At 36.4% G+C, this 13,424-nt stretch overlaps 1 protein-coding gene across 1 annotated transcript in view; it reads left to right on the forward strand.

Moving 5' to 3' along the window:
• NPEPPS (aminopeptidase puromycin sensitive) overlaps window positions 1-13,424 on the forward strand; it is a 105,874-nt gene that overhangs the window by 55,254 nt on the left and 37,196 nt on the right. The window contains exon 3 of the mRNA XM_057536032.1: window positions 7,617-7,694. Coding sequence (XP_057392015.1) covers window positions 7,617-7,694 — 78 coding nt within the window. The remainder of the gene's footprint in view (window positions 1-7,616; window positions 7,695-13,424) is intronic.

Here is a 13,424-nt window from a genome sequence, read left to right on the forward strand (position 1 = left end):
AGAGCTCAGTAGTTGTGGCACTCAGGCTCAGTAGTTGTGGCACACAGGCTTAGTTGCTCCACGGCATGTGGGATCTTCCCGGACCAGGGCTCGAACCCGTGTCCCCTGCATTGGCAGACGGATTCTTAAACCACTACGCCACCAGGGAAGTCCCGGTAATTCTATTCTTAAATTTTTGAGGAATCTCCATACTGTCTTCCATAGTGGCTACACCAGTTTACATTCCCACCAACAGTGTATGAGAGTTCCCTTTTGCCCAGATCCTTGCCAACACTTGTTATTTCTTGTCTTTTTGATAATAGCCAGTCTAACAGGCATGAGGGGATATCTCATTGTGGTTTTGATTTGCATTTCCCTAAAAATTAGTGATGTTGAACATCTTTTCATGTGCCTGTTGGCCATTTATATGTCTTCTTTGGAAAAAATGTCTATTTAGCTATTCTGTCCATTTTAAAATCAGGGTTTTTTTTGTTGTTGATTGTATGTGTTGTTTATATATTTTGGAGATTAACCCCTTTTCAGATACATCATTTGCAAATATCTTCTCCCATTTGGTAGGTTGTCTTTTTGTTTTATTGATGGTTTCCTTTGCTGTGCAGAAGCCTTTTAGTTTGATGTAATCCCATTTGTTTACTTTTGCTTTTGTTTCCCTTGCCTGAGGAAGCATATCTAGAAAGACATTGTATTGGTAAGACCAGTGTCGAAGATTCTGCCCGTGTTTTGGGTTGTCTGTCTTTTTATTGAGTTGTAGAAGTTTTTATGTATATTCTGGATACAAGTGTTTTGTCATATATACAAAGTAAAATATTTTCTCCTGGTCTGTGGTTTGCCTGTGCATTTTCTTAATAGTGTCTTTTGATAATTACAAGTTAAAAAAATTTTTTTTACATATATATATTCTTTTTCATATTCTTTCCCATTATGGTTTATCACAGGATATTGAATATAGTTCCCTGTGCTGTACAGTAGGATATTAATGAAATTTGATCTATCAATTTTTTTCTTTTATGGTGAGTGCTTTTTTTGGTCCTCTCCAAGAAATAATTGCCCATCTTAAGCAGACTTAGCTTTTCATTCTGAACATTTGGGACTCCATTAGAGGCTTAGATCTCACTGATTACTCTAGCTGCTGTGTGAAGACAAGATTATGAGGCAGCAAAAGTGGAAACAGACCAGTTAACAATTTATTGACCGGAGACATATCAATACGTCTTTTGTTAGCTGATACAATTAACATCACCATGAGACATTGTTAGAGCTTAAAATTGATCAAGGGTTCATTATACAACTTATGATTGTCGTTATCATTCACATTTTGCTCCATTAGGTTTTTGTTTCAACCTTGTGTATATTATAAACGCAAGTTTATTATCGTAAAATTTTCGAAAATGATGCATTGTGAAATTTTGAGTGAAGAAGAATATTTCAGTGAATTTTATCCAGATGCTTTCTCTGATTGTCTGAGCGATGTATATACTGGTCTCTCAGAAGATGATAGTTCTTCAGAACATAGTTCTCATTCAGGCGAATGTGAATATTAGACCAACAAAAAGACAAAAAACCTTAGTGATTGATTCTGATATGGGAAGTGAAAATGAAACCCATGGTGCTGGAGAATGATCCTTTTCTTCTGCAGAAGAGTGGGTTGAAGACAACATTTCACAAAAATTAGAAGACTTTACAGGTGTGTCAGGTGTAACTTTTTTTTTAAAAAAAATTTATTTATTTATTTATTTATTTATATTTTTGGCTGCGTTGGGTCTTTGTTGCTGTGTGCGGGCTTTCTCTGGTTGCAGCGAGCGGGGGCTACGCTTCATTGCTGTGTGCGGGCGTCTCATTGCAGTGGCTTCTCTTGTTGCGGAGCATGGGCTATAGGCGTGCGGGCTTCAGTAGTTGTGGCACGTGGGCTCAGTAGTTACACGAGCTCTAGAGCGCAGGCTCAGTAGTTGTGGCACACGAGCTTAGTTGCTCCGCGGCATGTAGGACCTTCCTGGGCCAGGGCTCGAACCCGTGTTCCCTGCATTGGCAGGCGGATTCTTAACCACTGCTCCACCAGGAAAGCCCAGGTTTAACTATTGAATGTAATAACCTGCAAAATGTTAGTGAAATAACAATTTTTGGTAACGACTTTTTTGAGTTGGTCACTTGTCAAACAAACTTGTGTCACCAACAGAATGAAAAATCATATAAAAAGTATGATGAGGCTTTAAAAAGTTCTGATGTAACCAATAGTGACATGAAGAAGTTTCTTGGATTAATAACTTTGATGGGACAAATAAGAAAGTCACACTGGAAAGAACATTGGTCGACTGATACCTTACTTGAAACACCTATCTTTCCAAAGATTATGACGAGAAGAAGGTTCCAACAAATAATGACATTTCTTCACTTTAATGATAACTCAGGAACTCCACTTCCTACAGACAGAATTTCAAAAGTTAAACCTCTTTTGGATTATTTTCTACCAAAAATTTTTAATAAATTTTTAAAATATTTATTTATTTATCTATTTATTTATTTATTTATCTATCTATTATCTATTTAGGCGGGCTGCGCCGGGTCTTAGTTGCGGCATGCAAACTCTCGGTTGCAGCATGCATGTGGGATTTAGTTCCCTGATCAGGGATCAAACCTGGGCCCCCTGGATTTGGAGCGTAGAGTCTTACCCAGTGGACCACCAGTGAAGTCCCTCTACCAAAATTTCAATCAATCTATATAACCAAACAAGAGCTGTCACTTGTGGAGGCAGTGATAAAGTAGAGAGGATGACTCAGATTCAAAACCTGTAATCCCAGAAAACTTACAAAATATGGAATTTTGGTCAGGATGGTTGGTGAAAGTGAAACTGGATATATATGCAGCCTTGAGATTTACATGGATGAAGGAAAGAAACTACAAGAAACAGTATTATTGGTCCTACAACGTTATCTTGGTTTGTGGCACCATATTTACCAAGACAGTTATTACAACAGTGTGTCCACATCTGAAATATTGTTGAAAAATAAAACCAGAGTTTGTGGGACTATAAGAGAGAATCGTGGTCTATCAAACCAATTAAAGGAGAAATCTAAATATCTGCAGAGGGGAGAAATGACATTCTTACGGAAGGGAGAAGTGACTCTTCTTATATGGAAAGACAAGAGGCTGGTCCACATGGGGACAACTATTCATGACACATCCATAGCCTCTCCATAGCATGGATCCATAACATCTACAGGAAGGAAGACAGGAGGACTGGCCGTCAGATAACTAAGCCCACTTATATATTAGAGCAGCTGTCCCCAACCTTTTTAGCAACAGGGACTGGTTTTGTGGAAGACAGTTTTTCCACGGATGGCGGGGGGATGGTTTAGGTGGTAATGCGAGCGATGGGGAGCGGCAGATGAAGCTTTGCTCGCTCTCCCGCCGCTCACCTACTGCTGTGCGGCCCGGTTCCTGACAGGCCATGGACCACTACCGGTCCGTGGCCTGGGGGTTGGGCACCCCTGTATTAGAGTATAATAAATATATGAAAGGAGTTGATCAGTCTGATCAATATCTGGCAAACTTCAGTATCTTCCAGAAAACTTGAAAATGGTATAAGAAAGTAAGTTTCTATTTGAGTAATTGAGGTTTATTCAATGCATTTAAAATTTTACTGTAACCTTAATGCACAGAATAAAATGACTTACAAGCAATTTTTCTTAGCAGTAGCTAGAGAATGGGTAACTGACCATTCTGGTAAATGTAGTGGTAGTCCCGAACCTGGTCCTTCTTGTGGCGTTTCGCAAAGATCCACCTTGTCGACTCTCAGGTAAAATAAAATAATATATGCTAGAGGAAATAATATACACAGGACTAAAAAAAAAAATGCTGCCAGAAAGCGTAGAGTCTGCTCTTCCAGGGGAAAGCATAGTGAAACACAGTATGTTTGTAATAGATGTTCTGTTCCTCTGCACAGAGGTGCCTGCTGTACTGCATATCACACTCTAACAAAATATTAGAATGCTTTAGTAAGACATGTACAAAGTTTCAAATAAGTACATTATGTGCAAAAAAAGTTGTTGATATTTACTCAAACTTGGGTGTTTCAATATTCCCTTATGTAACAAATTGCCGGCCACAGTTTCTGCAAAAATCCCCTGGTCAACAATGTTAAGAGGCTATTGTAGTGGTCTAGGAGAGAAAATAATGGTACTTTGGACTGGGCTGTAGTGGTGGAGACATTGAAAAGTCTGGGATTAAGGGTGTTGAATTTGCTTGTTGGATGTATGGTGTAAGAGACAGGCAGACATGGAGGGGAGGCAGTTAGGATCATTGCGTATTTTTGACTTGAGCCACTGGATAAATGGTGGTGTCATATACAGACTATACAAAACTACAATTGACCGAGGTTATTTCAAACTCTAATGTACATTTGCCAAGTAGTATGTTGTCCAATATAAAGTAATTGGAAGAGTATTCCGTAATACAATAGATTTTTAAAGAATTCAAATATATGGCTACTCCCTTTTTACTAAAAGAATTTTGGTGGAAATTTTGCTCTTTTTTTGGTACACATGTATAGTTGATATGTACATTTGGAAGCATATTTTGTAGAATGTAATCTAACAATACAGTACTTGATTATTTAAATTTAAAAACCGCTATTCTTTTGTTTTTCTAGCTTCATTTCTTACCATTTTGAAGCTTTTTTGTGCATCTATAAAAACAAGTTAGCTTTAGTAAACTTTTATGGAGATGGTCTTTGATCATAGTACCTCAGAGGTACCATAATGCTACTTCATATATTAGTTAGAAAGGTACATTCTTAAGCCTTGAAGTGCTTCTTAGCTTCCCTATAGGCAAAGTAAGATTCTATTCTTGGGGATCAAGTTAGAGCAAATCTCAGCTTTTTGCCAGCAAAAGTCATTGTTTCAGTAGAGATTTCATTAATATTATATATATATACCAAGTCTTGAGTTTCTGTTCAAATTTAGGAGCTAGCTTATGATAGCAGAAAGAATTTTGGCAACAGGAATAGGAAGGGAACTGAGTTCTAGTCCAGCTCTGTGACCTTAGGTGAATCATTAACTTTATATGCCTCATTTTCATCTGTAAAATGAGGAATAATTGATTAAAGTTCTTTTAAAAACTGAAGTTATAGTTTCTTATTGGTTTTGTAAAGATTTTGGCTTTATAAAGACATGTTTGAACCATCGTATTAGAAACATTGGAGGGATTTCCCTTGTGGTCCAGTGGGTAAGACTCCATGCTCTCAGTGCAGGGGGCCTGGGTTCGATCCCTGGTCAGGGAACTAGATCCTGCGTGCCACAACTAAGACCCAGCGCAACCTAAATAAATAAATAAATATTAAAAAAAAAAAAGAAAAGAAACATTGGAAATTTAATCTTTGGGTGATTCATTTGAAAAAAAAAAGTGAATTGTGGGCATCTTGCCTGGTTCATGGAATGTTATTGAATTTGAATCACTGTTACCCATATCAAACTTAAGCCTGTGACTGGTAAGGCTACCTCTCTTTTAATAATAGCTTATTGAGATATAATTCACACACCATACAGTTCAATTCAGTGGTTTTTAATATATTCACAGAGTTGTGCAACCATCGTCAGAATCAATTAGAGCATTTTCTTCCCCTTTTTTTAAAAAAATTTATTTATTTATTTGGCTGCGTCGGGTCTTAATTGCGGCACGTGGGCTCTTCATTGCGGCATGCGGGCTTCTCTCTAGTTGCGGCACGAGGGCTTCTCTCTAGTTGTGGTGTGCAGGCTCCAGAGCGCGTGCGCTCTGTAGTTGTGGCGCGTGGGCTCTGTATTTTGTGGCATGCAGGCTCTCTAGTTGAGGTGCACTGGCTCAGCAGTTGCAGCGCATGGGCTTAGTTGCCCCGCGGCATGTGGGATCTTAGTTCCCGACCAGGGATTGAACCTGCGTCCCTGCATTGGAAGGCGGATTCTCAACCACTGGACCACCAGGATAGTCCCTTAGAACATTTTCATCATCCCAAAAAGAAAGTACCCATGAGCAGTCACTTCGCATTTCTACATGACCTTCCAGCCCTAGGCAACAGCTAGTCTACTTTCTGTCTCTATGGATTTGCCTATTCTGGACATTTCATACAAACATGTGGCCTTTTGTGTCTGGTTTCTTTCACTCAGCATAATATTTTCAAGGCATATCCATATTGTAGCATATATCAGCACTTCGTTTCTTTTTGTTGTAGCATAATATTCCATTGTATATCACATTTTATCTGTCTATCAATTGTTGGACATTTGGGTTGTTCCTACTTTTTGGCTACTAAGATCATTTGTGTATAAATTTTTGTATGGACATATGTATTCATTTCTCTTGGATATAATCTAAGAGTGGGATTTCTGGGTTATATGGTAACTGTATTTAATCTTTTGAGGAACTGCCAGACTGTTTCCCATAGCATTTGTTTTTGTTTGTTTGTTTTTTTGGCTGCGCTGGGTCTTTGTCACTGCGCGTGGGCTTTCTCTAGTTGCAGCGAGTGGGGGCTACTCTTTGTTGCAGTGTGCGGACTTCTCCTTGCAGTGGCTTCTCTTGTTGTGGAGCACAGGCTCTAGGTCCACGGGCTCAGTAGTTGTGGCTCACGGGCTTAGTTGCTCCATGGCATGTGGGATCTTCCCGGACCAGGGATCAAACCCGTGTCCCCTGCATTGACAGGCGGATTCTTAACCATTACGCCAGCAGGGAAGTCCCTCTCATAGCATTTGGAAACATTTTTACATTCCTATCAGCAATGTATGAGGGTTCCAAATTCTCTACATCCTCCCTTAAACCTTATTATTGTCTATCTTTTTGGTTATAGTCATCCTAGTGGGTGTTAAGTGGTATCTCATTGTGGTTTTGATTTGCATTTCCCTGATGGTTAAAGACGTTGAACATCTTTTCAAGTGCTTATTAAGGCTACCTCTTTGGGCAGTTTTTCTTTTGGAATGGGGATATGATGTGGTTGGGAGTTGATGTACTTAGCTCTTTTCCTAAAGTGTCAACTAAGCATTCTGAAGTATCAGTTAAACAAGCAGACTCTTCTCACTCCTGGTAGGGAATAAATCAAAGTCTTAATTTAATCCACACACCTGTTTTCACCTTCTTTATTTCTGTAAAATGTAACAACAAAGAATTTCACTGGAAATATGATTTATATCTTGTTGGAATTGTTACCTGTGTTTGGGTGGGGGACAGAACTTTCACTGATATATCTTTAACACCGAAATCTTAGCAATCTGCTCAGTATTTCAAATGTTCATGAGTAAGACTGCAACATATAAAGCAGTATCATAGTCACACAAAGATGAGAATGAAACGTGTCTGGGAATCCGGTAGAAAACCTTTTCATATTTTTAGCAGCCCTATTTCCCTTATATCATAAAAGTTTTGTGAATTAATATAGGATGTGTAATTGTTTCTAAGGAGCATATTTAACTTAGGTTACATAGCCTAAAATAGGTTACTTTGAAATGATACTCTTGTTAATAGGAACTTAATTTATTAAATTAAGAATATTTAGTTTTAGTAGAGATTTTGCTCTTGAAAATGTTAATTGCTGCCGTCTGGATTTGGTCTTATCAGTCCAGTCAGATTTGTGAAGTAATTTTTTTTTTCCATTCCAGAAATACATGCTACAGGATTTAACTATCAGAATGAAGATGAAAAAGTCACCTTGTCTTTTCCTAGTACTCTCCAACCAGGTAGGAGAAATGGCTTTTGTAAAATCCTGTTATGAATAGTGACATCTTCCAGAAAAATTTATCGTATGCCCTTTTTTTTTTTAACTCATTGTTTTAAGGAGATTAAGTATTAAGACAGAGCTTTAGACAGAGTCAGGTGCACTTCAACTTTTGGGCCACCAGAAAAAATAAAAAACATAGAACATAATGCATTGTTTTCACCTTTTCAGTTTTTTAAAAATATATCTACCTAGCTCCATCTTCTACTAATTGAATCCAAATTTCTGAGATGAATGTCCCACAGATGATTCTGAGATACAACCAGAGATTAGAGAGCTATTATGCTAGTGAGGGCATGGATGGAAAGATTCGTTGATATGTTACTATATGTGCTATATAAAAGCACAAAGAAACTAGACGTTCTGAGCTTAATATAATGGAAGAAATTATATACAAATCAATTGGTAAAGCACTAAGACTTTGATTAGTGAGCAAATGAAAAGCCACAGATAATTTGTATGAAAGAAAATGCAAATAAATAATAAATATGTGAAAAGATATTTGCCCTCCTAGTAATGAGAAATATTAAAACAACAGCTACTGATATATCAGTTTTTGCCTGTCATATAAGCTGAAGTAAAAAAATGATTCTCAATGATGTGACTGCCTCATATTACTGGTAAGAATGTAAATCCATGTAATTTATTTGGAAAGCGGTCTGGCAGTATGTATTAAGAGCCTAAACATGTTCATGTCTTTGACCCAGCAATTCTGGTAATAGGAATATATCCTAAAGAAAAGTCATAAATACAGGAGATACTTTATGCCTAGAAATGTCTATTGAGACGTTACCTAAGGTAGTAAAAAATAAGAATTAATACATTTGTCCAACACTAAGGGAATGATTAAGCTAATTATGACATATATGTATGGTGGAATATATATAGCAATTAAAAGTGAGGTTTGTGAATTCTTAACACTGTAAAGTACTTATTATAATGTAAAATTGAAAAGCAGAATACAAAATTACATATACAAGGTGATGAATCAGATCTCTAAAATGGTACAAATGAAATTATATGTCTGGTTGTTGACATAATTGATGATTTTTATTCTTAGTCATACCTTTCTCTGGTTTCCATAATTTTTATATTGAGAATATATTCCCTTAATATAAAAGTATTTTAAGAAAAATTTTAAATTGGAGAAATTTTGTCTTTTATTTTGATACTCTTAAAAGACCTTTCATTTTGTCTTTTTCTAACTAAGATTATTTTTGTGTGAAATTATTATAAAAACAAATGCTTGCCATGAACATGTATTAAAAGATACTGAAGAATATAACCTGAAAATTGAGATTCCCTCTCTTTGACCCCTTCTACTTCCATTGTCTACTAATCCTTCCAGAAATATTCTATTTCTTTCTAGAAATATTCCATAAGTGTATGTGTACATTTTAACCCACAGATGGGATCACAAATGTCAGTGGCTTGCAACAAATATTTCTTGTTTATACATGGCCCTGAGGACTGCTGATCATCTGCAGCCATATTGCCAACTTTACTGAGCACCACTAAGCTCACAAGTCTGCTCATTCCAGGCTCTGTAGTGAGTAGCTACTATCTGCAGCATGCTGTTCTCTCACATGGCAGAAGGCAGAAGCTCAGGGATGGGGACAGGGCCAAACCACAAAGACACATTTAAAGCTTCTGCGTGGATGGTGATGTCCATTCACATTTCATTGGCCAAAGCAAATAGCATGGCCAAGCCCAAAGTCACAACAATTACCAGACATTTGATAAAACTTCTAATATGAAACATAAAGCAAAAAGCAAAACAATAAGTATAAGAGAAATATAGGAACTTGGAAGAAGCAAAGACAAATGAAAAGAAAGCCTCAAAAAACCAAACAGATTAATATCCTTAGAAGTATTATTAATATTACATTCATTAAATAAGGACAGTATGGAATAGAGTAAGAAAACTTTTGGAAATTTTAATACATTAGAAGTAAAAAACCAAAAGAAGTTGTAGAAGATGAAATAGAGACATCTTCCAATTAGGAAAATTGGAGGACCAATCTAGCAGGACTGGGCATCCATCTAGTGAAAGAGAGGACAGAGAAGATGGTAAGGGGAAATGATGAAAGACACAAAACATGAACATTTCTCTGAACGGATGGGGCAGGAGCCTTAGGTTTGAAAAAAATACACTACTGAGAGGGACTGACTCAAATGTAAAAAGTCCCACATCACAGGAAATTTTAGAACTTTGAGGGGTAAAGTGAGACTCTCAAAGAGTTTCTACCCGAGGTGAGGGACTTGGGAGGAAGGAAGGAAGACTGACAGATTACCTTCAAAGTTCAGGAATCAGAATAGCAGTAGGTTTACCATCAGGAACAGTGGAAACTAGACTCTAGTATGGCCGTTCCTTCAAAATTATGAGTGAATCTGATTTTCAATCTAGAATTCTGTGCTTAGCCAAACTGTGAAGTTAAAGAGAATAAAATATTTGCAGATTTGGAAGGTTACAGAAAATTTAATTCTTTGTAAAAGATGTAGGAGTGGAGATGTAGTTTCGCTACACTTCACTTTTTACTGTTTTTTTAAAAAATGTATTTATTTTTATTATTTATTTTATTTTTGGCTGTGTTGGGTCTTCGTTGCTGCACGCGGGCTTTCTCTAGTTGCGGCGAGCGAGGGCTACTCTTCGTTGCGGTGCGCGGGCTTCTCATTGCGGTGGCTTCTCTTGTTGCGGAGCATGGGCTCTAGATGTGTGGGCTTCAGTAGTTGTGGCTCGTGGGCTCTAGAGCACAGTCTCAGTAGTTGTGGTGCACGGACTTAGTTGCTCCGCAGCATGTGGGATCCTCCCAGACCAGGGCTCGAACCCGTGTCCCCTGCATTGGCAGGTGGATTTGTAGCCACTGCACCACCAGGGAAGCCCCACTTCACTTTTTATAGTAAGAAGAAAAGAGTGTGTAAAATTGTAAAATGAAAAAATAGCTAAATAAGCAAGGTATTTAGAAATCACAGAGTTGCTCCTGAGGCAAGTGTAGGGAGTAAGTGGCATTGGGCAGGTGCCTGCAGCTTATATGTGTAAGCCTGTAGAACTATATGAGGTTTTAAACTATGAAATATTATTTTGATAGAAATAACATGAACTTTTAAAAAAATTTAAAATCTGTATCATTACAGACTATATTCTGTGTTCACACTGTGAAAAGATAAAAAAGTTAGTTGCAAAAGAGAAACAAAAAAATTCCTTCTTTGGAAAAATGATACCTCTGAAAATTAATGAGTCAAAGAATATTTGTTAGGGAAATTAGAAAATATTTAGAACTGAATAATGAAATTACTACTTACAAAGCATGTGGGATGCAGGTAAAACATTCTCAGAGAGTATATTTAGCTAAGAAGGAAGACTGAAAATTAATTAGCTAATAAGTAAGCATCAAGATCAAAATTAGACAAAAAGAATAGGTAGCTTGAAGAAAGTAGAAGAGATAAAGATTTAAGAGCAGGAATTAATGAAATAAAAATGACTTAGTAGCTATTGACCTTGGGCAAGTTATTTAAGTTAAATAAACTCAGGCGGAGTCTGAATTTGAACACCAGCAGTTTAACTAAAAACTTTGCACTTCTAACCACAACATTATGCTCTTCTTATTTTTTAAATTAAATATTAAAAAATGTAATACATGGACATGGTTTGAAATTCAAATGATATATAGTGATAATTTGTTTGTCATTCTATCCTGTCTTCCTCTCTCAGCTCCACTTCTCAGAAGTGATAAGTTTCCTATGTATCCTTTCAAAACTGTTCCGTGCTTTTATAAGCATTTATGTATGTACCATTTAAGAACACAGAAGTTAGCATGTCATACATATTCTGTACCCTTCTTCTTTTCCCCTTATATATATGAGTTCATTTATTATCAGTATATAAGAGCTGCATCATTCTTGATAAGGACTGTTTACAGTAGACATGGTAAATTAAGTCATTTCTAATAAAAGCAGGAACAAGTCAGTGAAGGTTATGACCATTAGTATACTATCATTTGACAGAGTTTTGGAGATTTTTAGCTAATATAATGATATACATAAGTAATTGATACGAATATTAGAATTAAAAAATCTTATTTGCAGATGTGACTATATTAAATTATTGAATATCTATAAATATCTGTTCAAAAAAATCACTGGCTTTCACATTTTCCCAAGATTCTCTGGGTCAAAGTTACCCAGTCATTCTTTGCTTTAAGAATAAAGTCCTTATTTTTTTCAAATTTTAAGTGGTCTCTCTTCTGGTAATGGAGTAAATATTGAACATATATCAGGAGGATATTAGTAACCTTTGTGTTTAACCTCTTCAAACTTAACAGTCATGCCAAATATTATATAGCTAAGTAAAATATCTTCTTTTCTGAAATTGGCACCATTCTAGAATAGTGGTCAACTTACCATGATCATTGTAAGGCCTAACAACCTCAGAATCGATGGTTAAGGATCCTGTAGAGTGACGTTCATTTGGAGAAACACTAGAAGATGTTAACATTTTGAAGAGTGGAAAACAGGATCATAAGAAATGGTGACAGAAAGGCAGAGACCTTTATTTTCTCTTTATATAGAGTAATCTGTCTTAAATTTCATAGTGTTTGGTAGGCTCATTAAATTTTTAATAATTTAATTTTTAATAATTTTATTACTTCAGGTTTTACAACGATCATTATACTCTCCTAAGCTTTAATAAACAAATTAGGTTTTTGGAGGAGGTCCTAATTTTTCAGTTGTTTAATTAATAAATGAGCTTATTGTATATTTTAAGAGGCTTAGTACCCCAAGCAGGTAAATATTGCGTACATTGGATATTCAAATAAGGTATCTAATTTGAGGAAGCAGTGTCAATTATGTGTGAAAATAGGTATAAAATCAGACTTTCTGGCAATTGGTTTGTCAATATGGTATAAATTTCATAAATGAAATTTATCACGAAGTCCTTTTTCCTCCTGTTCTTGCCCTAAAATTCTACTATATCAATAGCAGATACTTTGTAATTAGTATTGTATAATGTGACACTAAATTTATTAATATATTAAAAAAACTTAAACTTGTGTTTTGTTTGAATTTCAGGTAATAGCCCTTCCCAATAATTTATATTTTGTTTAGTATGCCACTTTTTGGAAGTGGTCACTGTCAATATCTTGCTATATAGTATGATGACCTTGGAGATTTAAAACCAAGTAAAAGTGTAAGCAGCCTTTCTTATTTAGTTTTGAGTTTTAAATCCACTTTTATTCCAAATAGGAAAAGTCAAAAGTAGATTTACTGTGGAATATGAGTTATATAAAAGACATCTTAACAGCTGACTTAGGGAAAACAGACTGGCCAATTCCATTTATGGAATTGTAACATAAAGTTCCATCAAACAGTCATCTTTAAAGGGGTTTTTGTAATCTAATAGATATTCCTTGTAAACTTTATTAATGTGAACACATCTGCTTTAAAAAAAAAAAAAAAATCAGTGAGGGACTTCCCCGGTGGTCCAGTGGTAAAGAATCTGTCTTCCAATGCAGGGTTCGCAGGTTCGATCCCTGGTTGGGGAACTAAGATCCCACATGCTGCGGGGCAACTAGGCCCGCTTATCACAACTACTGAGCCCGCGCACATCAAGGAGAGAGCCGGCATGCCACAAGCTACAGAGCCTGCATGCTCTGGAGCCTGCACACCACAACTAAAGAGAAGCCTGCATGCA

Source organism: Balaenoptera acutorostrata, chromosome 20 (genome assembly GCF_949987535.1).
Source record: "Balaenoptera acutorostrata chromosome 20, mBalAcu1.1, whole genome shotgun sequence".
NCBI classification, from domain to species: Eukaryota; Metazoa; Chordata; class Mammalia; order Artiodactyla; family Balaenopteridae; genus Balaenoptera; species Balaenoptera acutorostrata.